A 26,326-nucleotide genomic window follows, 5' to 3' on the forward strand; every position below is an offset into this window, starting at 1 on the left:
CTAGCTGCTAGAGTTATGTTAATCTTGCACCATGTTATTTCCCCTGACCAGACTGGTTTGATGCCTAAGAAAGCCACGGATATAAATCTACGGAGAGTTTTCACGCATACTCAGTTAGGCCCAGATATTTACAGTGGTAGGATATTGGTCTTCCTTGATTTGGAAAAGGCCTTTGATTCCGTGGATTGGAAATATATGTTTACAGTGTTGGAAGTGTTTGGCTTCGGCCGTCACTTTAGAAAGTGAATTGACATTCTCTATCACTCCCCAACTGCGGCCATAATGTTGAATGGCATGTTATCAGAGTTTTTCTCGGTGGGTAGGGGCAGTCGTCAAGAAAGCCCTATGTCCTCGGGAGTATTTCCATCATGATTGAACCCTTGGCTTCAGCTTTGATGGTTTCCACGGAGGTGCGGGGATAACTGTGGGCAGCTTGAATGAAAAAACTACTCTATATGCCGATGACATGGTTCTTTTTTTGCGAGACTGAGATTTTCTTGACGGTGGCATTGGACATCTTAAATTCTTTTGCAAAATTTTCAATTTTGAAAGTCAATTAGGGTAAATCCCAGATCCTCCTACTCAGGACCCAGTCTCCTAATTGTAAGGTTCCTGCCAACTGCCCCTTGCAAAAGGTAGAAGTGATCAGATATCTGGGTCTGCATATTTCCAACTCTGTGTCAGATTTTATTGCATTGAATGTCAATTAACTTTTTTTTAAAGCTCAAATCTAGGCCTCAGACATGGCAGAATTTACCTTTTTAACACTCATTGGTGTTGTGAATCTATTAAAGATTAAGTTTTTACCTTTATTTTTATATATATTTCGGAACTCACCTATATGGATACCGAAATATATATTCAAGAAGATTGATTAGCTGGTAAAGACTTTCCTTTGGCAGGGGCATCGCCCTCAGATCAAACTCTGGGTGTTGCAATTGCCGTGGAAACAAGGGGGGGCTGGAGGTCCCTGATTTCTATAGATACTTTCTAGCAGGTCAGCTGGTCTTCACCCATAGATGGTAAAGACTTCCTGAAGATGATGCTGCTAATGCCCTGGAGGCGGCTATTTCAGCTTATGAGGCACTGGCACATCTGTTGCTACGTGGAAATAGGGCTCCGTATAATGTTACAGTATCTATGTGTGCAACTGGTAGGGCATGGGTGGTGGTTAATAAGATTATTAGTGCTACAGCGATTTCCTCTCACACACTGTTATGGAGGAATCCCAACCTGATACACTTCTTTGAATACCCTGATCCGATTACCTGGACTAAATATGGTATTAAAACACTAAGGATATAGTGGGTAACGGGAAACTCGTACTCTCCCCCATACTCAATTGTTCCGTTATTTGCAGCTTAGACATGCGTACAATGCCCAATTTGGCGATATCAGTCTTGAACTGCAAATGAGGGATCTGGAATCTTTGCTTAGAGAAGACAATTTAGAGAAGGTCCTGGCTACTATTTACAAATAGTTGTTTACAGCGGCTGGTAATCTTCTTTCACGATGTAGAGAGGCGTGGGAGGCAGTGTCCCCCTAGATGGATGGGGACGACTGGGATTATATTTGGGATATTCACTTTTCCAGACTGGTGCCAGCCAGGGATCAGCTTATCCAATTTACATTTTTACATCGCACGTACAGTGGGGCAAAAAAGTATTTAGTCAGCCACCAATTGTGCAAGTTCTCCCACATAAAAGATGAGAGAGGCCTGTAATTGTCATCATAGGTATACCTCAACTACGAGAGACAAAATGTGGAAACAAATCCAGACAATCACATTGTGTGATTTTTGAAAGAATTTATTTGCAAATTATGGTGGAAAATAAGTATTTGGTCACCTACAAACAAGCAAGATTTCTGGCTCTCACAGACCTGTATCTTCTTCTTTAAGAGGCTCCTTTGTCCTCCACTCATTACCTGTATTAATGGCACCTGTTTGAACTTGTTATCAGTATAAAAGACACCTGTCCACAACCTCAAACAGTCACACTCCAAACTCCACTATGGTGAAGACCAAAGAGCTTTCGAAGGACACCAGAAACAAAATTGTAGACCTGCACCAGGCTGGGAAGACTGAATCTGCAATAGGCAAGCAGCTTGGTGTAAAGAAATCAACTGTGGGAGCAATAATTAGAAAATGGAAGACATACAAGACCACTGATAATCTCCCTCGATCTGGGACTCCACGCAAGATCTCACCCCGTGAGGTCAAAATGATCACAAGAACGGTGAGCAAAAATCCCAGAACTACACAGGGGGACCTAGTGAATGACCTGCAGAGAGCTGGGACCAACGTAACAAAGGCTACCATCAGTAATACACTACCCTGCCAGGGACTCAGATCCTGCAGTGCCAGACGTGTCCCCCTGCTTAAGCCAGTATATGTCCGGGCCCGTCTGAGATTTGCTAGAGAGCATTTGGATGATCCAGAAGAGGATTGGGAGAATGTCATATGGTCAGATGAAACCAAAGTAGAACTGTTTGGTAGAAACACAACTCGTCGTGTTTGGAGGAGAGAGAATGCTGAGTTGCATCCAAAGAACACCATTCCTACTGTGAAGCATGGGGGGTGGCAACATCATGCTTTGGGGCTGTTTCTCAGCAAAGGGAACAGGACGACTGATCCGTGTACATGAAAGAATGAATGGGGCCATGTATCATGAGATTTTGAGTGCAAAACTCCTCCCATCAGCAACGGCATTGAAGATGAAACGTGGCTGGGTCTTTCAGCATGACAATGATCCCAAACACACCTCTTGGGCAACGAAAGAGTGGCTTCGTAAGAAGCATTTCAAGGTCCTGGAGTGGCCTAGCCAGTCTCCAGATCTCAACCCCATAGAAAACCTTTGGAGGGAGTTGAAAGTCCGTGTTGCTCAGCGACAGCCCCAAAACATCACTGCTCTAGAGGAGATCTGCATGGAGGAATGGGCCAACATACCAGCAACATTGTGTGACAACCATGTGAAGACTTACAGAAAACGTTTGACCTCTGTCATTGCCAACAAAGGATATATAACAAAATATTGAGATGAACTTTTGATTTTGACAAAATACTTATTTTCCACCATAATTTGCAAATAAATTCTTTCAAAAATCAGACAATGTGATTGTCTGGATTTGTTTCCACATTTTGTCTCTCATAGTTGAGGTATATCTATGATGACAATTACAGGCCTCTCTCATCTTTTTAAGTGGGAGAACTTGCACAATTGGTGGCTGACTAAATACTTTTTTGCCCCACTGTACATTACTCCTGCCAGATTAGCTAGAATGCTCCCTACCCAGTCGCTCTGTTGCTGGTGGTGCACTTCATCCACTGCAGATTTCTTACATGTAATCTGGAATTGTGTAGCTATCCACGTTTTTTTGGCGCGGAGTCAGAATGTATAGAGGTTACTGCTATTCATATACAGCCAACGGTGGAAATGTGTCTCTTAGGACTAGTCAACACCCATGCTCCGAAATGAGTGACACATACTTTGCTGACAATTCTATTTTATTACGCTAGGAAACTAATAGTGCTTTCATTTTAAAAAGTCTGCCCCTCCATCTGTCTCAGCATGGAAAGCTCTTGCCAACAAGGCCGCCCCTTATACAAGGCTACTTATAATAGCAGAGGTATACCACTGAAGCTTGATAAGGTGTGGCGTAGTTGGATGAATTAGTGCATCCACGGTGGCTGATTAAATGACTAATTTTTGTGATAAATATATATGGTAAACTATAATATGTGTGGAGACTGATATGGGGATGTGGGTAATTTGCCTGTTCGTACCATTGGAGTGACAGTCGACTCGTTAATCAACTTAATTGTCAAGGGTGCTAATTTATTGCAAGATGGGTTGGGCCAAAGTGGTATTTACTTTCTCACTGGAGTTTTATATTTTGTTCATGAGGGTCTTTACTCTTATTAATTTATTCTTAGGTATGGGTCTTGGGATTGTACAATGAGCCAAATGCTGAAGAAGTGTGTGTTGTAACAATCTGTGTGGCCTGTCGGGCTTTCGTTAATGTTTGTAATTTGTTATTGCAAAACTTGATGGATAAAACTTTTCAAGAAAAATAAAAGGACAAACTGCATAGACACCAAAACTGATACTAATGAAAAACACCCTTGGATCTGTAGCATTTTTTTGTAGGTTGTATGTTCGTGCATAATGATATTATCACTGAATTAAAACCACCATCACAACCACTCATACAAACTTTTTGATCCTTTCGTATTATTTAAAGCATGTCCTACTTGGGGTTCATGCACACTAGACGCCTTTTCTCCTGGCAGTAGAAAAATGCTTGATGTTGGTAAAGGCGTGTACTGCGTTTTACCACTTTAAGAGCTTGGGCGTTTATTTTTCTGGTCATTGAAATTTATTAAATCTCAAGCACTAAACATGCCTAGCGTCAACACATGTTTAGGTGCATTTACACGGGTTTTTGCCAAAATGGTCCTCTCCTGAACACAATTCTTCTGAGTTCAGGAGAGTAACATTTACTGCCTCTAAAAACAGCTGCTCCTAAACTCTGGTAAAAGCTTATGTGTGCATGGCTTTTATTGTGTTTTGTGCAGAGACTTTGGCAAAAAATGCTAAAAAGCCCCAGAATAGTGACTTTAGGAGCAGCAGTGTGCATGGGGCCTTTAACCAAAACCATTTTAGATGGTTATTGGTAAGCTTTTTGCGTAATGGCTGATTTCAGAAGATGCTTGCTATTACCTTTTTTTAATAGCTGAAAAATATTTTCTGATTTAGTTTTACTTTGTTCCTGGGTACTCCACAAACTGCCTTCCCCGTCAAAAAAAAAAAAAAAATTCCCTTACTGGCTACTAAGGAAGTTGAATTCGAATGTCAATGAAAAATCATCATTCTATCACTGTTACATGAATCAATATGCATTGAGGTCATATTTGTTGTAGTATATTTTACCTATTTTGCTTTTTCTTCCTTTAGGAAGGATTGTCAGACAATCCTAACACTCATTCATTTAAGTCTTCTTCAGTAATGACATATTCCAAGACTGGAGATGAACCAGCAAAGGTTTTCCAAGCTAGTAGTCAAACACGTCAAGCTCCCGGTGGTGTGAGTATTAATTAGTACATCTGTCCTTACATTTTGTTTTTGCTCTGTTTACACATTTATTGACACGTACAACAAGCTTGCTTCTTTAATGCAAGGTTGGCAAGCTTGTTAGGATGTTAAATGTGATTAATTGGCTTAATTTGTAAAAAATTGACTCTCAACATGTCTTAGTTTTTATTTGAATCTACAAATCATATTACCCTGCCTTTATTAAAAGCCTTACTTTATGTTAAAAAAATATTGCAGCACCGTAGCCATTTTAAATTTTTAGGTTTATAAAAACGATTTACTATTTCAATCTGTAGACTTTCTAATACTGAAAATGTTTCAAAGGTGCGTCCGTGTAACTATTTCAATGATGACAACACTGGGGATGTTCTTTTACATAGTGTTTAGAGCACTCCCAGAAAAGCCTGTTATTGTGATTACTTACTGCTTTTCATAGTGGATGTTCTGTTAAATAGACGCTGTGCATTGAAAAAGGGTTGGAATCAACCATTATGCTTTGAGCTTTCTGGGTTTCGGAGCTGCTAGGGCACTCTACAAAGGGAGGAAGGGAGATTTCATAAGTCTAAAGGAGGCCATAGCTGACAGATTGAAATCTCAGAGTCAGAGTGTCTTAGAGGAGTGAAATTAGTGAAATGAGTGACTTCCTGCACAAAGGCCTTTACCAGAGAATGAGAGGCCAAAGGATGCTGGAAGAAGATAGGCTGAAATCTGTCCTTTGAGGATACTGCAGGTCAGATGCTGATCTATACCTGACTGAAGAAAGGCCACGACATGTCCCACCAAGTATTGAATAGCATGAGACTTTCTCTGCTCGCACCAAACAAAATAACCATGCCATTCTTGATGGTATATTTCTTCCTAGCATTAAGAAATGTCAGGATAACCTCATCCAATAAGCCTCTATCTTTCAGGAACTGGGCTTCAACAGCCAGGTAGTCAAAGCCAGTGACCGAGACAGAAAATCAATCTTGAAAACCGCTAAGAGGAAGGTGCCAGAGTATGTTCAAGCTCTTAGGTCAGTTCAGTGCCAGAGAAATCACCAGAACACCCTCTGACTCGATCCTGTAGAGCAGCTGTTGAACAGACTTTCATGTAGGGAAAAGCATGGATCAGGTGAAACTGATCTCAAGGCATCACCAGAGCGTCCACTGTGAAAACACTCTGGATCTCTGGACCTGGCCATAAACCTGTTTGGTTTGATGTTGAATCAAAATACTAACAAGTCCATCTGGCGTCCCCCACCTAAGACAAAGGTCCTGAAAAACCTCTGGGTGAAGGGATCACTCTCCTTGATCCAGATGCTGACAGTTGAGGTCAGTCTGCCAATTTTCTACACCTCAAATGTGTACCGTAGTCGGAGCCAGAACCTGACTCTCCACCAAGGTCAGAATCCATTCCACGTCCTGCTCTGCCGCATTTTTTAAAAGGCTGGATCGGAAGTCCCTGACCTGAGACATCAAGTGCTGAAGTGACCGTTGAATGAGCTCCAAAATGTTTGTTGAAAGTTCCTCTGCTGACAAGGGTCCCTAAAAACTCAACCATCTGAGAGGACTCCTCCCCAGCCTGACATACTGAGATCCATTGTGATAGCCTGCCAGGTTAGTGAAATAAATGACTGCCTGAACTGCCAGCGCTGGATTTTAAAATCCACCAAGTCAGGGAGAGGCGGGCTAACACAAATGAATGGTATGGTCCAAGGACTGAGTATGTCTGTCCCCACGCAGACAAGATGCTGAGTTGCAGAGGTCTGGAGTAAATTGGGTACATGGCACTGCCTTGAATGAGACAGTGTCTAAATTTGAGCTTCCATGCTTGAGAGCAGAGACGTGTTTTTTTTTCCTCTAAAGGGAGAAAGACCTGGGTCTGGTATGTATCCAAGGGCAGTGCCAAGTATTCCAGATGGTATGTGGGATCCAGCACAAACCTCTGAGAGCTGAGGATCTGACCAAATTTCTGCAGAATCTGTACAGTCTGTTGTATGTTGTATACGAGTAAGTGCCCTTAATAATATAAAAATAAAAATGTGAGGTTTTTTTTTAGTGTGCACTCTAATTCCAAAACGGTTTCTACAGCCATCCACTCACTTCCTTTAAAATGGCAGTAAAGTTCGATCTGTAACTTTTAACTATAAGTTAGCCTATAAGGCTTGCCTATAGGTACTGTAAATATCTCCTAAACTTGCACCGTTTAGGAGATATTTACATTACATGCAGCCAGTGACATCACTGGCGCATGCGCTCTGAAGAAACGGCCACCCGTGCCGTTCCTTCAGAGCCCTGTGCCGTAATAAGCGGCTTCCGCACGCATGCACGGGAGTAACGTCATCGCAACTCTGGCCAGTCAGTCAGAGTCCGTGAACCCGGAAGCAAGACGGGTGAAGATGGGAGCCCCTGCAGCGCTGACATCTCAGCGCTGGAAGAGCTTCGTTTTAAGGTAAGTTTCACATGATGTGCTAGTATGAGATGCATACTAGCATACTGACATTACCTTGCAGGGTAAGAAGAAGAAAAAATGTCCAGGGGCTTACAACCGCTTTAAAGAATGCATTGGCAATTGTGAATCTTGGTGAATAGTTGAAGTTGGAATCATTTAACATGGACTATTTATGTGGTGATCATGCCAAAGTTTACACTTTTAAATTTTTTTTCTATTCAGATCAAGGAAACTAAGAAAGCCATCCGAGACTCTGAAACTGGAGTAGAACAAATAGCTGTTGGCCATCACATCAAAGATCGGGCCCACATTATCAAGCAATTACAGAACAAAAAGACTGGGGATCGTGAATTTAACCAGGAGTTTTTAAATATGGATGAAAGTGAGTGGTAGTAACATGTGATGGCATCTTAACCATTTAAGCTCTGAAAGATTTTACCCCCTTTATGACCAGGCTATTTTTTGCTATTCGGGAAACTTGGAATAGGCAGCTGCACACTGTAATGGGATAACAATAAACACTTCTTTATTGTAAAGTTAACAGATGCAGTCACAGGAATGAACGGAAGATTAACATGTTTCACACATCTTGCGCTTCGCCATAACCTGGTTATATATATAATTATTATAATTTAATAATATATCACACACACAGTATCTCACAAAAGTGACTAAACCCCTCACATTTTTTAAATATTTTATTATATCTTTTCATGTGACAACACTGAAGAAATGACACTTTTCTACAGTGTAAAGTAGTGAGTGTACAGCTTGTATAACAGTGTAAATTTTCTGTCCCCTCAAAATAACTCAACACACAGCCATTAATGTCTAAACTGCTGGCAACAAAAGTGAGTACACCCCTAAGTGAAAATGTCCAAATTGGGCCTAAAGTGTCAATATATTGTGTGGCCACCATTATTTTCCAGCACTGCCTTAACCCTCTTGGGCATGGAGTTCACCAGAGCTTCACAGGTTGCCACTGGAGCCCTCTTCTACTCCTCTATGAAGACATCATGGAGCTGGTGGATGTTGGAGACCTTGCGCTCCTCCTCCTTCGCACCACAGATGCTCAGTGGGGTTTAGGTCTGGAGACATGCTTGGCAGTCCATCACCTTTACCCTCAGTTTCTTGAGCAAGGCAGTGGTCGTCTTGGAGGGGCGTTTGGGGTCGTTATCATGTTGGATTACTGCCCTGCAGCCCAGTCTCCGAAGGGAGGGGATCATGCTCAGCTTTAGTATGTCACAGTACATGGTGGCATTCATGGTTCCCTCAATGAACTGTAGCTCACCAGTGCCGGCAGCACTCATGCAGCCCCAGACCATGACACTCCCACTCCCATGCTTGACTGTAGGCAAGACACAATTGTCTTTGTACTCCTCACTTGGTTGCTGCCCCACACGCTTTACACCATCTGAACCAAATAAGTTCATCTTAATCTCATCAGACCACAGGACATGGTTCCAGTAATCCATGTCCTTAGTCTGCTTGTCTTCAGCAAGCTGTTTGCGGGCTTTCTTGTGCATCATCTTTAGAGGCTTCCTTCTGGGAAGACAGACATGCAGACCAATTTCATGCAGTGTGCGGCATATGGTCTGAGCACTGCAAGACTGAAACCCCACCCCTTGGCAGCACTCATACGTCTATTTCCCAAAGACAACCACTGGATATGATGCTGAGCACGTGCACTCAACTTCTTTGGTCGACCATGGCGAGGCCTGTTCTGCGTGGAACTTGTCCTGTTAAACCGCTGTATGGTCTTGGCCACCGTGCTGCTGTGTGTTTCAGGGTCTTGGCAATCTTCTTATAGCCTAGGCCATCTTAATGTAGAGCAACAATTCTTTTTTTCAGATACTCAGAGTTCTTTGCCATGTGGTGTCATGTTGAACTTACAGTGACCAGTATGAGAGAGTGAGAGCGATAACACCAAATTTCACACACCTGCTCCCCATTCACACCTGAGACCTTGTAACACTAACCAATCACATGACACCAGGGAGGGAAAATTGCTAATTGGGCCCAATTTGGACATTTTCACTTAGGGGTGTACTCACTTTTGTTGCCAGCAGTTTAGACATTAATGGCTGTGTGAGTTATTTTGAGGGGACAGCAAATTTACACTGTTATACAAGCTATACACTCACTACTTTACATTGTAGAAAAGTGTCATTTCTTCAGTGTTATCATATGAAAAGATATAATAAAATATTTACAAAAATGTGAGTGGTGTTCTCACTTTTGTGAGATATTAATATTTACACACACACACACTATATTGTCAAAAGTATTGTGACGCCTACCTTTACATGCGCGTGAACTTTAATGGCATCCCAGTCTGAGTCCGTAGGGTTCAATAATGAGTTGACCCACCCTTTGCAGCTATAACCGCTTCAACTCTTCTGGGAAGGCTGTCCACAAGGTTTAGGAGTGTGTCTATGGGAATGTTTGACCACTCTTCCAGAAGTGCATTTGTGAGGTCAGGCATTGTTGTTAGACGAGAAGGCCTGGCTCACAGTCTCTGCTCTTATTCATCCCAAAGGTGTTCTATCGGGTTGAGGTCAGGAATCTGTGCAGGCCAGTCACTGTCCTCCACCCCAAACTTGCTTATCCACACTATATTTGAAGCAAAACAAGGGTCAGTGCCCATCAATGCAGCCTTATCAGTGCCCATCTGCAGCCATGCCATTGCCCATCAATACAGCCTGATCAGTGCCCATCTGCAGCCTCTCCATTGCCCATCAATGCAGCGGAAATCCTTCCAAATTAGGGAAATTCCTTGGGAACCCCCAGGACAAATGAAAACCGGGCCGGGTACAACACTTATGTTGAGGAGGTAGATGTAGAAGACTATTACTTCTGTTAATTGTTCTCCAGAAATAAATGACACTAGCTACATGACACTTATAAAACAAGTTGGTGGATCATATAGGTTCTATTAATTAGGGTTCAGAGGAACTGGCTTGGTTAAAGCTTAATAAAGCAATGGGTCCTAATGGTAGTCATCATATTTATAGGATAGAACAAGTCCAAAGATGAGCAAGAAAAATGTTAGAAGGCCTATGCGATACAGTAATACAGTATTTACAATGTGAAGCAAAACACTGGGAAGTGACCTCAATCTATCAGGAGAAAAGTTCAAAACTAACCTTAGGAAGTAGTACTTTACAGGTAAAGCAGTTGATGCTTGGAATAGGCTTCAGCAGAGGTAGTGAGTCAGTCAACAGTAAGTAGGTTCAAAGGTCTATCTACATAATTGCACTCCTCTACCTTTTTGATACACCTGCTTTTTTTCTTCAATGTTTTTATTGAAATTTACATAAGAATAACAGATAGAAAAGCATGTAAACTCATAAATAGGAGACCTTCATAACCATTAATCGTGATTTTAAGAATACAAAACAGTTAAAAAGCAAAGCAAAAATAATAAGATCTAGTAGCAATTCATATAACAAGTAGTAATGGGACTGTAATAAAATATTCTTAGTAGTCATTAAGTCTAATAAGTCATACCGCCATACCACACATCCACCCCAAATGGGCACAAACTGTGGATGAGTGGGGGCACATTATAAACTGAAAGAGTGTGTTCATTAAAGTATCTAGGTAAATTGAAAGAGATGTGAAAGGGTGAAGATTCTCATTTTATAGATCTTACAGTAGATGCTCATATGTTTTTGAATAAAGAGATGAAAGGTAAAGATCAGAATAACAGAAAATATACAATATGGAACTTTCTCTGATCATATAATTATGAGTATGGAAGAAGAAGTATCCCATAAATATAGGTTATTTGAAAGGAAGTAAGGGAAGTAGTTGGAGAGGAAAGGGCTAGATACGGAAGAGATGCAGGACAAAATAATTCAGTGATGACTGAAATAGTGATGCCAATCTAAAATACCCGCCACTAATAGAACAGTATGAAATAAGAAAGTAGGGGTAAAATCATAGAGAGAGGGAGAAGGGAGTGGGGAAAATCTCCCCTGATGGTAGCGCGGCCCACGTCCAGGAAATGCTATGATCAATAATTAGATAGAAGAGTTATTGAGGCAACAACAAAGAACAATGGAAATCTGAAGGCAGGAAGTGTTTTACCCAGGGTTTCCAGATCTTGTGGAATGTCAATATGTTATCATCCTCAATAGCTGACATTTTGGCATAAATAAGTGTGTTATGCATCCTATGCTTAGCTTCAGCCACGATCAAAGTTGGCGATTTCCAAGCCTTGGCTATGGTTTGTTTGGCTGCAGTTGTAAGATTAATGAGGAGTTGAAATTGATGTCGGGTAAGCGCAATAGGCTTAAGATTCAGAAGGGCCACTGCTGGGTCTGGAAGGATAGATATTGCCAAGGCTTTAGAGGCCATATCAAAGATTTTTTTCCAAAATTCTTGGGCCAGTGGACATTGCAACCAAATATGAAAATGGGTACCTGGTGTGGTGCAACCTCTGCAACAATTTTCTGGGTATGATGGGCTAAATTTTGCTATTCTGACTGGTACTAAATACCATTGTGCCATAACTTTAAAATTAGTTTCCAATGCAAAACAATTAGGAGAAGAGGTTTTGGTGGCTAACCAAATATTGGACCAGTCATCTTTATCGATTATTCGGTTTACATCTAGCGACCATTTAATACCATAGGAGGGTAATGTTTAATTGGGATTAGAAGTGAGATGTTAGTATAGGGATGAAATCAGTCCTCTGATGTGTGGGTCACTCTTGCATATACGTTCAAAATGTGACATTTGGTGAAGTAATGAACCCGTGCTAATAAAGGGTGTATAAAAATTCTTAATTTGTAAGTATCGGGAAAGTTCAGTTTTTAGGAATGCCAAAGGTTTCACAAAGTGATGGGAATGTATGGATAGAATAAGAGGAGACTAGTTTATGTAGTTGGGTTAAACCAGTAGAAGACCAATTTGAAAAAGTTGGAAATTTCCAGGCAGAATAAAAAGCAGGGTTTCTAAGGAATGAAAGAAGGGGATTATGTGGGGATTGGAGGCTATGGCAAGTCCTAAATTTGTCTCAAACAGACAGGGAGTGTTTAGTAATGGGATTAGAGAGGTGGGCTCTATCTTTGGGTTGGAGCCATAACAAGTTGGCCACTGACATGCGGTCAATGTCAACAGATTCAACAACAACCCATAGAGGGATTTCCACGTTGGCATGATAGGGAGCAGTGATAATTGAGCTGCGTAGTAGTAGAAAGAAAAGTTCGGCAAGCCTGAACCCCCTTTATGTTTAGGTAGATAAGAGTGTTTGTACAGGTATGCAAGGTTTGATATTTCCCCATATAAATGACAGAACCCTACGTTGTAAAAGCCGTAAGAAATAAGATGGTAATGAAATAGGAAGCACTCTAAATGGGTACAAAAATTTTGGTAATATCGTCATCTTTATGGCATTAATCCGACCTAGCCAGGACAATGGAAGGGAAGACCACTGCTTCATTAAGTTAGTGACTTGTTTTAATAATGGAAGATAATTGGCTGCGAAGATGTCAGATAAAGAGGTCGTGATTTGTACTCCTAGATATGAAATTTGGTGAGAAACCCAATGAAATGGTAGGGAGGATTGGGCCTGAAGAACTTTGGTTTGTGTCAACAAAACATTTAGCGCGTTCGATTTTGTGGGGTTGACATATAGTCCGGAAATATGTGCATATTTGTCCAAAAGGGCTATTAGATTCGGGGCGGACACATGAGGATGGGTTAAGAAAACAAGAATGTCATCTGCGAAAAGACAGACTTTATGTTGGTGCCCTCCCAATTCTATGCCTTTTGATGTTGTGATTAGATCTAATTAATATTGCCAAGGGTTCTATAAGTAGGGCAAAAATTAATGGGGAGAGGGGGCAGCCTTGTCTTGTTCCCCTCTTGATGTCTATCATCACTGATTTGTAGCCAGCATACTTAACATATGCCCGTGGGTAATTGTATAGAGAAGAGACCCATGTCATGAAATGTTTCCCAAAGCCCCATTTTTGGAGTATGTACCACATGAAAGGCCAAGTGACCGAGTCAAATGCCTTTCTAATATCCAAAGATAAGAGACAGGTCAGAATGTGTCGAATTTTAGCTGCATGTGTGAGTAAGAGGACACGTCTGATATTGTCACCCGATTGGCGTGTGGGCATGAATCCCGTTTGGTCACAATGTCGGCCTATGATAGTATTAAGTCGGTTCGCTATAATTTTGGCTAATAATTTAATGTCCAGATTTAGTAAGGATATGGGGTGGTAATTTGTCTAGGAAATAGAATCTGATTTAGGTTTAGGAAGCATGGTTATGATGGAGGTTAGTGTTGTCAGTTCTGAAGGAATGTCCAGTAAGTATATAATTGAAAGCTATAGTTAATACGGGTGTCAAAGTTGGCGCAAAGTGTTTATAATAAGAAGCTGAAAACCCATCTGGGCCTGGTCTTTTACAAGGTTTTAAGGCTTTGATGGCATTCTGGACTTCAATTGTTGTTATGGAGCTCTCAAGGTCAGTATACTGTTCACTCTCTAGGGTAGGAAAAGTGATATGAGCAAGCAATGCATCTGCTTTGGTCTTATCAAAATCTAGAGTAGGGGAATATAATTTAGCTAGATTAGAATGGAATACTTCTAATATTTTAATGGGATTACTAGTATAGGCGTCACGGGATGTTTTCAATCTTATAGGTGTCTGTGTATGATTAATTGCCTTTAAACTATGTGCCATAGAGGTATCAGGTTTATTAGCTTTGAGATATTGGATATGCTGGCGCTTATGTATGAGTTTATGCGCTGAGTCTGTTAAGAACAAGTCTAGATCTAGATGGCTTTATCTAATTTGCATTAGTGATGGCATTTGGGGAGGATTGAAAGGCTATGAGACATGCGTTGAAGTCAGCCTCCATCTTAGCGAATAGGGCTTTGCGTGTTCTTTTAAGGGTTACAGCTTGTTGTATAAGTTTGCCGCGGAGAACAGTTTTATGAGCTTTCCATAGTGTAAGGGCAGAGATATCTTCTGTGTCGTTGGTTGAAAAGTATTCCGTGAGTGCTAGTTCAATCTCAAGACGATAAGAGGGGTGGGTTAATGTAGAGTCGTTTATATACCAAGTCCTGTCTTCTGACCTGGGTATAGAGGAGGCTAATGAGGTATATACTACGCAATGGTCTGTCCACGGGGAAGGAATGATTTTAGAGGAAAGAATCTCCGGGGTCATGCCAGAAGAGACAAATATGTGATCAATGCGCGAGAAGGAGTTATGTGGGTATGAGTAGTGTGTGAAGCGTCCACTAGTGGGATTAAGTTCACACCATGTGTCTACTAGTTTATATGTGGTAAGTAGTTGTTGGATCGTTGTCTGTTTAGGACTGGTAATTGGGACTGATGGGGATTTGTCTAGAAAAGGAAAAATAGTCACGTTGGAATCTCCGCACAAGATAACTGTTTCGAATTTGTGTTTCTACCACCTGGAGTAGATGTGATAGAAAAGCCGCCAGGCGTTTATCAGGGGCATAATAAGATACAATTGTGGAAGACAAAAAAAGGGCCTGGACGGCCGAACTTCCGTGAAGAAAAAAGCACCTTTATTGTTGCAAAAAATGTAGACAAACAGGTCACATAAAAAGTGGATGTCACAGGACAACTGCTAACGCGTTTCACATCAACCGATGCTTACTCATAGCTAAGTTGAAGGTTGTCACAACATGAACATATAAGAGGTAGGTGATTAAAAACATGTGGAACACCTGACAATAAATAAAGGGCAAGGCAAAGAAACAAAGAAAAGAGAGAAAAACACCGCCCCCGTTATATATTTTAACCTTCAAATGCCCAGAAAATGTGGAGTATTGGTAAAAACCATTAAATTAAAAAGTTACATAGCAATAAAATTCTGGACAATCGCAATTATTAGCACACTACTTGAAAGTGGTTATGGACAAACCACACATGTTCATGTACATATAAAGTCGGTGTATGTCAAATAAATAAAAACATAGATGTATATAGATGAAAAAACACCAAAGAATATGTACTGAGTATTGCAGCATGGGTAGTGAGACTTTTGCCTTTACAGTGCAACTCACCTTCTTAGCTGGGACACAAATTTCTAGTCGAGATTCGTTTAAGCGGCATCTGTTCATACAATTATATATATGTGTTGTTTGTATATCAGAATTAGATCAGCTAACTTTAGTTTCAGACATAATTTTTGGACTTTTTGCAACATATATATATATATATTTTATCATTTTTTCAATCCAAGTAACATAGGACAGTTTGCCATATATCAAATAGCATCCTTGCTCTAATATCAATTTTTACTCCACCCCAACGGATGGGCTGTATCTAACGATATTGATATCGCGGTTTACAGCCTATTTAATATGCCGTTTTCCTTTCTAAACAGTTCATTTAATGCTATTTTTGGGCTCACATAACATAGTATTGGAATGGATTGGAATTCACTAGTCAGTTGTGCATTGCAGCACATGGAGTGGGACTCTTGCTTTCACAGCGCTACTCACTTTTTGTGCTGGGACACGACCTTTTGGTTGAGATTTGTTTTTTGTTTTCTTTGTTGCTGCTTAAGCGATATCATCTGCCTTTATACATTTTTCCAGATTGGAACTTCCATCAGCTAATTTCGATTATAAATAATAGGCTTTCTATTACATATTGGCAGGGTCCTCTATCACTTTTATTACGACAACGTATGGCGGATAGCTAAAACTCCAAGTAGCATTTTCTAGTGATTGTTACTTCACTTTAATAGACGGATGGTATCCAACTATACCGACATTGTGGCTCAGTTAGTTCATAGTTCATTACGTTATTTTATATATACTACTGTCATGCCACTTTGAGGGCTCATATTTGTCATAAGTTGGATCTATTCTTTTGTTACATTCACATCTCTGTGCGCCCTATTTTGGGACCATCCACGGAGTGCCTTATTGATACAATTTTTTCCTATATTTTTTGATACTATTGGCACTGCCTTGGCACTTTCCAGATGGGGCACACTGAAGTGTGTATGTGGATCGCATAATTTCAGCACGGTTTGTAATAATTTCTGTTCCACACTGAGTATTTAGTTACAACACTTCAGTACATATTCTTTGGTGTTTTTTCATCTATATACATCTATGTTTTTATTTATTTGACATACACCGACTTTATATGTACATGAACATGTGTGGTTTGTCCATAACCACTTTCAAGTAGTGTGCTAACAATTGCGATTGTCCAGAATTTTATTGCTATGTAACTTTTTAATTCAATGTTTTTTTACCAATACTCCACATTTTCTGGGCATTTGAAGGTTAAAATATATAATGGGGGCGGTGTATTTCTCTCTTTTCTTTGTTTCTTTGCCTTGCCCTTTATTTATTGTCAGATGTTCCACATGTTTTTAATCACCTACCTGTTATATGTTCATGTTGTGACAACCTTCAACTTAGCTATGAGTAAGCATCGGTTGATGTGAAACGCGTTAGAAGTTGTCCTGTGACATCCACTTTTTATGTGACCTGTTTGTCTACATTTTTTTCAACAATAAAGGTGCTTTTTTCTTCACGGAAGTGTGGCCGTCCAGGCCCTTTTTTTGTCTTCTACTAATTGTGCAGAGCCAGCACCTGTGAGGCTGGGAGAAGGGTAGAGAAGGAAGCGCCACCTGAGTGTAGTATTAACAAATGATGTTTAATGACACCAGGTAAAAACACACTTACAGGATAAAAACATATAAAAGGCTCATCTGTATAGGTATGTGATCCTTGGTGTTCCCTCTGATCCTGTGGTGGTGACGCTGCAGGGATGCTGGGCTGCAGAAGGTGGATTACCAGCCGGGAGCTCCTTCTGTGGCCATCAGGAAGAGACTAGGGGCCGGCGTGGAGCGTGCATGACGTCACAGGTCATCCGTCTGCTTCCGGGTTAAGTATCCAGGGGAGGGATCGTCCAGGGAGGAGGGCTAGCAGGGAGGTTGAGAGAAGGCTACGCGCTCAGAGCCACTGCTAGTTCAATAGGCCTCTATTGATGGAGCACCTGTGAGGCTGAGTGAGGGCGTTCACTATCATCCGGGAGTGGTAACCCCGTGAGCGGCTTTCTTTCCTAAGATACAATTGTGATTGCAATGTCTGAGATATGGCCCATGAGCAAGAGATATCTACCTCAGTTGTGAGGTGAGGGTAAATGGCATGGATCGATGAAAGCCTATAAGAGTGCCTCGTTGTTTGACAGTGGCTGAAGCTGTGTTAAACTTGAGGGTAGGAGGGAGAAAGGAATTTAGGAGAGGTTTTGTCATTAAAGTGAGTTTCTTGTAAACAGATATTGTGGGCCTTTTTAGCTGAAAAAACGCATTGCTTTAGTGCGTTTATGAGGAATGTTGAAGCATTGTACATTTAAGGATAAAATGTTTATGGGGGCCATAACATGTCTGGGATAGACGTTATGAATAGAAAAGCATGACCTGTAACGAGAGCCGCGGCCACCACCAGGGGAGAAAGAGGAGAAGGGGAGGAAACAAGAAAAAAGAAAACATTTCATTGAACAACCCTAGTATGTGTCAAAAATGTCAACAGGTAATAACATGACAATAGGGTGTGGGAACGTCTCAAGGGAACATTCAAAGGACCCCGAGAGGTTCCAGTGCCACCATCAGAAACCCGCATATCAATAATAGGAGTCTAAGGGTGGTAAAGGGGGTAGCAAGACATTCCTAAGGGAGGAACAACACCAGAGAACCACAGAATACTGCAATTAAATTGTATGAAAATATAACCTAAATGCCAACAAAATGAATCTAGTTCAACATAGCCAAACCTGAACAGGAAAGAAGCTTCTTAAATACCTATTAAAACCAAAAAATTGATTAAATAGGGTGATAAACATAAGAATTATCCTAAACATTCAGGAGCAATATATAAATAAAGCTATCGAGGTTAGATGTATAACAACTATGTATCAAAACAGTCATATGTTCAGTGGTAAAATTGTACACCTATATGTGACCTGAAAATGATCACACAAAGACTGTTTATAGTGGTCACACATGAAATCGTAGTGAGTCACTGCAATTTGTAAAAAATACGTTTAGGTTTATAGGTGGATTAAAAGAATACTAGGATCTTTTAAAAAAAAATAAGGGTTCCTGAAAAAAGGACAAAATATTAGGTTATGTCCAAATACAGATGTCGAAGTCTGTGGTATTTCCAACAGTAATGGTCATCCGTCAGTATATGATACTGAGGGCCAAAGAAAAAAAAAAAAGGAGAAAAATAGGAATGCATCCGAACAGCAAGTTAAAGTCACTCCATCGAGTCCTCATTGAATAGAGTCGGATTCTCAAAGCGTCCACGTTTATGTAAAATTCTGACGAGCGTGAATTGAAGAACCAGAGTCTGTCGCTGCTGCTTGTTGTGAAGATGATCGAGAGGCCGAGCATCTGCACTTTTGTTCTTTGGGAGGGATTTGATCGATGAGGCCTATGTCGATCAGGGCTGACTTTAGCTCCTCTGAAGAGCGACAGACATATTTGGTCTCAAGGTGAGTAAAGCGTAACGAAAAAGGAAACCCCCAATGATATGCTATTTGGTTGTTTTGAAGCACTAGTAAATGGGGTTTGAGTGCGCATCTTTTAGCCACAGTGAGGGGAGAAATATCTGCAAATAGCTGATAAGTATAACCCTGGAAATTGAGGGGGGCTTTACCTCTAGCTGTCGCAAGTAATTTTTCCTTGGTACGATAGTAATTAAACTTTAACTATTATGTCCCTGGGTTTCCGTGGAGCCAAGGCCCTATGCACTCTATTCATTTCTAACCTCCTCAGCAGGGATGCCTGGTAACAATTCCTGAAAGAGGGCTAACATAGTGGACTGAATGTCCAAGACAGTCTCAGGGATTTCTCTAATCCTCAAATTAGAACGGCGGTCCCTATTTTCTTGGTCCTCCAAGCGGGACTGTAACAGAAGATTTTCCAATTCAGGGATGTAATGTTGTGTTTGATTCTCTATTTCGTCCACTCGCACCTCTAATTCTGATGTTCTTTGTCCCAGCTCTCTAATTTTCTTTGTTAACTTCTCTGTAATGTGGTCAGAAGTTTGTTTTAAAGCTTTCTGTAGCATGCGTTCAAATTGTTTAAATACACTGGATTGTATCACTGTCTGAGAAGTGCCAGTATCAGAGTCAGACTCACAAAATCCTGAGTATGGGCTTTGAAAGCGCGCTGTGAGCTAGTCTGTGAGGTAAACTGTGAGGGGGCCGGCGCCGCCATTTTAGATGACGGCTTAGACAGCGCTTCCTTGGAGCCGACGGCTTTATACTTCAGTTTAAAGCCCTTAAGGATCATAGTTATGGTGCCGGTGGGCTCTGTGAGGGTTTAGGTGACAGCAGGAGTGTTTCTCAGCGTCTCTGAAGTTCGCAGTTCTCCGGTGTGTTCAGCCCAGGAGCAGAGCTCTAAGACAGCATGTCCGCATGTCTCTCAGGCTCCGCGCATGCGCCCTATGTACCTGCTTTTTTAAAGAAAAAAGTGGAAGATGCATAGGCAAGCAGTGCTTTTAAATAGTCCAGGGAGCTTAGTTATGCAAACCTTGGCTGTAGCTCACCAAGACCTGCATACCTCCTCTAGTCTAGTCTACAGCCAAACCTTGGCTGTAGCTCACCAAGACCTGCATACCTCCTCTAGTCTAGTTTTTAAAGAAAAAAGTGGAAGATGCATAGGCAAGCAGTGCTTTCAAATAGTCCAGGGAGCTTAGTTATGCAAACCTTGGCTGTAGCTCACCAAGACCTGCATACCTCCTCTAGTGCCTCACTATTGGTCATTGAGGCAACCCATCAGATAGCGGAAATGACCAATAGTTACATACTGGATGAAGGAGGGGACAGAGCTTAACTGCACAAAGATTAGAGTTGCATATTTCAGTTCCCTGAGTTTTGGGACACCTATTTTGCTATGAAAGCTATCTTAAAGATAAATCGGCTGTAGGTGGTTATTTGTCCTTTGCAGTTGTCTTGTGTGAGAATTTAATCATAGCAAATGCTGATTTTGGGTGATGTATATTATTTTACAAGTAGGTATTTCTTCTATTTCAGCTGAGGCTCCTTCATTTAACAGTGAATGGGACAGAGAGCTCTCCAGATTCAAACCTTTTGAGCACAAACTATCCATAGATGCTCCTAAACCCAAGCACCACAGTACTCACTATTCTACTAAGATTGGGCTCCCGGATATGCCCAGAAGGTAAGTCTACTACTTTATCAAGGTAAATGGGCAGTAATGGCAGTAAGTTCATTTTTGTTAGTTGCAAAATGTAGTAGTAGTATTTAGTATGGGACTTTTGATGTTGAAAAGTAAAAGCCATGTTTTCCTGTGTGTGCTAACCTGTTGTCAAGATCCGGGTCTTAACCTGCAAACTCTGCTGTGTCTTGTGATGTTTCTTCTTGCTGAGCCTCCTGGGATGCTGGACCATCCCTCAGATGATCTTGCCTTGTACCTTGTTTCTTGTGAACCTTGACCCCCTTGCTCCTCCCATGAACTTCCTATTTAAGCCATGCTTGCCAGCTCCAGATAACCGGATTTATGAAAAGAGTGTGAAAGCAATTTGAGAAGTTACCTTCATGTTCTCTATTGTCAATTACTGGATGAATCCAGTATTGGCACCTCTTCCTCTGCTCCTCCGTTTTAATCCATATAGCAGCAGTTGCGAAAAGTGGCATAAAAACTGACATTTTTCTCTACACAAGACAGCCAAGAGGCAGATCCAGATTCTTGGTGATGTAACTGCAGGAAGTGAATCCTCTCTGGCCAGAGCTAAAAACACACAACACAGGAAAAGGCCTGGTAATGCATCAAGAAGGCTTTTCCCTGCAAATAGAAAATGTGCCTTGCTCTTCGCTGCATATAGAAAACGCAACATTCTTCTCAACATTCTAAAATGCAAAATAGTAATTGTACCAAAAAAAAAAAAAAACAATAAAAGCAGACACCGATTTAAATGTGAACCTGGCCTAACTTTAACTTTAACCCCCCTAAGACTAACTTTGCTTATCCAAATCCCTAATGCTGACTTAACCTCTTGAGCAGAATACTCACTATATGCGGTGTTCTGTCAGAATAGCGAACCCGTCAGATTAGGTAATGGAAGTGATATTTCATCAGCTACGCATGTGTTCCACCGCTACCATGTTTGCTAATCTGACAGAACACCTGCAGTCAAAAGGCATCTTACTAGACCCAGCTACGTCTTGAGTACCAGAGTAATTTTAGCAGTAAAGTGAGCGTATATAAATACATATAGTACATATATACATATAGTATATTGACATCTGTGATGCTGTTTGGATGTTCAGATTTGAAAGCCACTTTCCTACTGCTGGCGTCCAGCTTCTTTTAAAATGTAACATCAAAACCACATCACAGATGTCAATATACTAGATTTATTTATATACGCTCACTTTATTACTAGAATTACTATGAAATTCAAAGCGTAGCAGGGTGTAGTAAGATGTCCGCTACCGCCTTCTGACTGTAGGTGTTCTGTCAGATTAGCAAACCTGGTAGTGGTGGAATGCATACACAGCTGATGGAATGCCACCTCCGTTACCTAATCTGACGGGTTCGCTATACTGACAGAACACCAGCACTGGAATCATGAACACTGAACTTGGTCATAGAGCCTAGATGCTGAAACCTGGTGATTTGCAGTAATAGACTTTAAGTGGTTTCCGGTTCGTGTGTGTATATTTGTATGTATGTATGTATATATATATATATATATATATATACACTCACACACACTATCTCACAAAAGTAAGTACACCCCTCACATTTTTGTAAATATTTTATTATGACTTTTCATGTGATGACACTTTGCTACAATTTGTGTGCAGCTTGTACAACAGTGTAAATTTGCTGTCCCCTCAAAATAACTCAACACGGACTGAAATTCCGGGGGCATGGCTTAGGCATGGTGGAGTGAGGAGGTCCCGGACCAGAGCTCAGTAATACCGCTGTGCATTACCCAGTGGACTGCCGATAATACAAGCTCTATAGCCCATGCCGAGGCAGGGAAAGACTACAAGAGCGCTCTATGTTCCTTGTCACTCTTATATCATCAGATACCTGATGGTAAGAAGAGACATCGGGCAGTCCGCTGCTCCTAATATGGCGCCACTACGGGAACCACAGTCTGAGATGGCTCAGCAAACAAAGGATAGCTCCACACTGCCGCCTGATGTAGCGGTTGTTGAACGGCCTTTAACAGCAGGGCCGGAGTCTCTCATACCTATACTGATGCTTCCTTGTAAAGACTCGCAGCTATCCTTACCGAACCCACACAGCCAGGAGCACACTGCTGAACCAGACATCCGACAGCTTATTCAAGCTCTCCCCACCAAAGAGGACATACAGAAACTGCTGGGCAGTCTGACTGGTACTCTACGGGAAGAGATAGAGGTTTGCATTAAAACAGTTGCAGTGGACCACAAACTGCTCCACTTAGAAACTCAGCAATCTGTGTCTGATGCACGCATTAATGCTATGGAAGAAAGAATACACATTCAACATCAGAGACTGATCATGTTGTCATTGCAAGCAGAAGATTCTGAAAATAGAAGTAGAAGGAACAATATCGGGATCAGGGGGATCCCAGAGACGGGGGGGGGCTATCTAAGAGACAAAGTGTCTGTCATTTGCAACCAGCTGTTGGAGACTTCCCCAGACACTCTGATTGAAATGGACTGTGTGCATAGGGTCCCTACTACTCGTAATCCCGCACAGGCTAACCCTAGAGACGTTTTGTGCCAGGTACACCTTTTCGGGATAAGAGGATATACTCAGGGCAGCATTTCAGAAGGGGCCATTGGACTTTGATGGGGCACTAATGCAGCTGTATCCCAATTTATGCCATCAGACAAAGCATAGACGCCAGTTGCAGAAACCATTATTGGACCACCTATGCTCCATGGGAGCTATGTACCGTTGGGGCTACGCACTCTCTTTGTTTATTAAAAAAGATGACCGTAGTTATACCCTATATGATCCTGCTCAATTACCAGACTTATTTCATTTTCTGGACTCACAGGTTATTGAAATTCCCAACTGGATAGACCTTCCATTAATAGTGGAACAGGGTCCCCAGCAGCAGCCGAGACAACAGTGGAAAAGGAGATCCAGTTCAGGATGATCACGCAATCGATCGGGCCGGCAGGCTCCAGAAGATAGGGAGGTTTCATTTTTATACTTAGTAGGGGGTCTGCACTTACTACCCTATACCTGTCTATCTTTTTTGTATCATTTTCTGGAGATTTTCTCAGGTTAAACTGTTGCTCTTTTTTGAATGTTCTCGTTATTTTTTGTTTATTATTCTTTTTAGCAGAAGTTTCAACCCTACATAAGGGTAGGGGCAGCCTCTAATGAGCAAATTATAGGAGTTGGGGGGCGCAGGGTTGGATGCCTGATGTTGTTTGGTGTTTAGTTAATGGATGTGGTAAAATGGGCAGATTTTGACATGAATATAGGCGAAATAGAAGGCAGTGCTTCTTCAGTAAGGATTGGGGGGCGTGGGAGGTGATGGGAGTGGCCCATGATTCTCTAGAGGATATCTAACATTATATACGTCCTGTGTATTCTACCAGAGATTTGGGGGGGATTGGGTGAATTACTCTGCAGTGCACCGCTTAACCACAGAGACTACAGCGGATCATTGCTGATTTGCGGGATGGTCTCTGTGGGCTGCGACAATGTATCCCTGCTTGCTGACTGGGCTGTTGGGGGTTGTTGTGCAATACTACCGTTAGCTGATTGGGGTACTAGAGGATGCTACACATAGTGCCGCTTGTTGGTTGGGTTGCTGGGGGCTGCTGCATAGTGTTACAGATCATTGATTGGGATATGAGAGAATACTGTACATCACATCATCACTTACACTGATTGGGTGGCTAATTGATTCTGCACAACATCACTGTTCACTGAATGAGACACCACAGCTCATTGATTGGGTTGATAGCGATTAATGCACATTATCACCGCCCACAGAGCGGGGGGATAGAGGCTATTACATATTATCACCAGGCACTGGTGGTGACGGTCACATTATTCTGAAATGTGATGGTATATTATGTTCACTGGCTGGGTTTTAAATTCCCGTTCACTGATTGGGATATTAGAAGGCATTGCATCAATGCCTCTTATTGACGGGGTTGCTAGAGGTTGCTACACACTTTTTTAATTTTACTGATTGAGTTATTGGAGGTTATTGTATACCACTATTGGTCACTGATTGGGGTTTTTTTTTTTTTTTAACACCATCGTTGTCTATTGCTTGGGTTGTTAGAGATGGCAGTACATTACTACTGTTGAATAGATTGGGATATTAAAGGGTATGGTATACAAATATTGTTCATCGATTGGGTTGTTCGAGGTTACTGCACATTAACACTAGGTATTTACCAGATACTAGAAGTTCTTAAATATAGATTTATGTAACTCATTTACAGTGGCCCTCTGTAAGCTTCTCCGGGCTAGCTGCAGCTTAGTCAATCCACCCCCCTCCGCTGGTGACAGGAGAAGGGGGGAGGAGATCAATTATAACCTGTTTGGGGTCTCATCTTAGCCTTGCTGACCGAAGAGAGAGTGGGGTTGACAGAGGGAGCACTGAGATGATTTTCCTCACCTCCAGATGGAGCTGTTTTGGGGCTGGTATGGGGAGAGGGGGATGAGTTTGCCACGGTACATACAGCCCGCAGTATGCCTCTCCCCTATCATGCTCAACCGGCCAGGGGAAGGATGAGCTGTATCCGCTACATGGGACAAATGTTGACGGATAATGAGGGCTTGGGGGAAGGTGCTTTGGGACCCCCCCAGTAAGGGTTGGGCCCGAATCGACAGTCCCGTTTGGCCCAGCGTCAAAGATGGTCCCGTTATAGTGGATATATAATATGAGTGGGGGGGGGGGGGGTTGGTTAGTTGAATTAGTATGATCTCCCCGGCCGAGCCTGTTAGCTCTTTGGGACTGGGGTGTGAGGGGCTGTCGGATGAAGCCTGTGGGGGATGGAATATTAAGACAGCCTGACCATAGTTTGGGATATTATTAACCGCTTCCCAACCAGCCGCCGTCATTTTACTGCGGCAGGTCGACATGATTCTGCGAACCGTCGTAGCTATACGTCGGCTTGCGGGATCGGGATAGCAGGCGTGCGCTGCACAGTGGGAGCGTGCGACCACGGCCATGAGCGAGCACGAGGGACGGAACACAGAAGTGTGTGTGTAAACACACAAATCCCTGTTCTGTTCTGACAGCAGTGACAGATCGTGTGTTCCTGTTAGCTAGGAACCACAATCTGTCACTTCCTCTAGTCAGTCCCCTCCCCCTTCAGTTAGAATCACCTCCCAGGGAACACAGTTAACCCCTTGATCGCCCCCTAGTGTTAACCCCTTCACTGCCAGTGACATTTTTTACAGTAATCAATGCATTTTTATAGTACTGATCGCTGTATAAATGCCAATGATCCCAAAAATGTGTCAAAATTGTCCGATGTATCTGCCATAATGTTGCAGTCACGATAAAAAATGCAGATCGCCGCCATTACTAGTAAAAATATAAAAATTTTGTAGGCGCTATAACTTTTGCGCAAACCAATCAATATACGCTTATTGCTGTTTTTTTTTTTTTTTACCAAAAATATATGTAGAAGAATACATATTGGCCTAAACTGAGAAAAAATTAGCTTTTTTTAAAAAAAATGGGGATATTTATTATAGCAAAAAGTACAAAATATTGTGTTTTTTTTCAAAATTGTCGCTCTTTTTTTTTTTTGTTTATAGCACAAAAAAT

At 41.7% G+C, this 26,326-nt stretch overlaps 1 protein-coding gene across 2 annotated transcripts in view; it reads left to right on the top strand.

The window, feature by feature from the left end:
* Nucleotides 1–26,326, top strand: part of MLF1 (myeloid leukemia factor 1) — a 119,859-nt gene that overhangs the window by 79,486 nt on the left and 14,047 nt on the right. For both annotated transcript variants that reach the window (XM_073626096.1, XM_073626097.1), the window contains 3 exons: nt 4,956–5,084; nt 7,749–7,908; nt 20,586–20,733. In XM_073626096.1, the coding sequence (XP_073482197.1) occupies nt 4,956–5,084; nt 7,749–7,908; nt 20,586–20,733 (437 nt within the window). The remainder of the gene's footprint in view (nt 1–4,955; nt 5,085–7,748; nt 7,909–20,585; nt 20,734–26,326) is intronic.

The sequence above is a fragment of the Aquarana catesbeiana genome, linkage group LG04, assembly GCF_042186555.1.
Source record: "Aquarana catesbeiana isolate 2022-GZ linkage group LG04, ASM4218655v1, whole genome shotgun sequence".
Taxonomy (NCBI): Eukaryota; Metazoa; Chordata; class Amphibia; order Anura; family Ranidae; genus Aquarana; species Aquarana catesbeiana.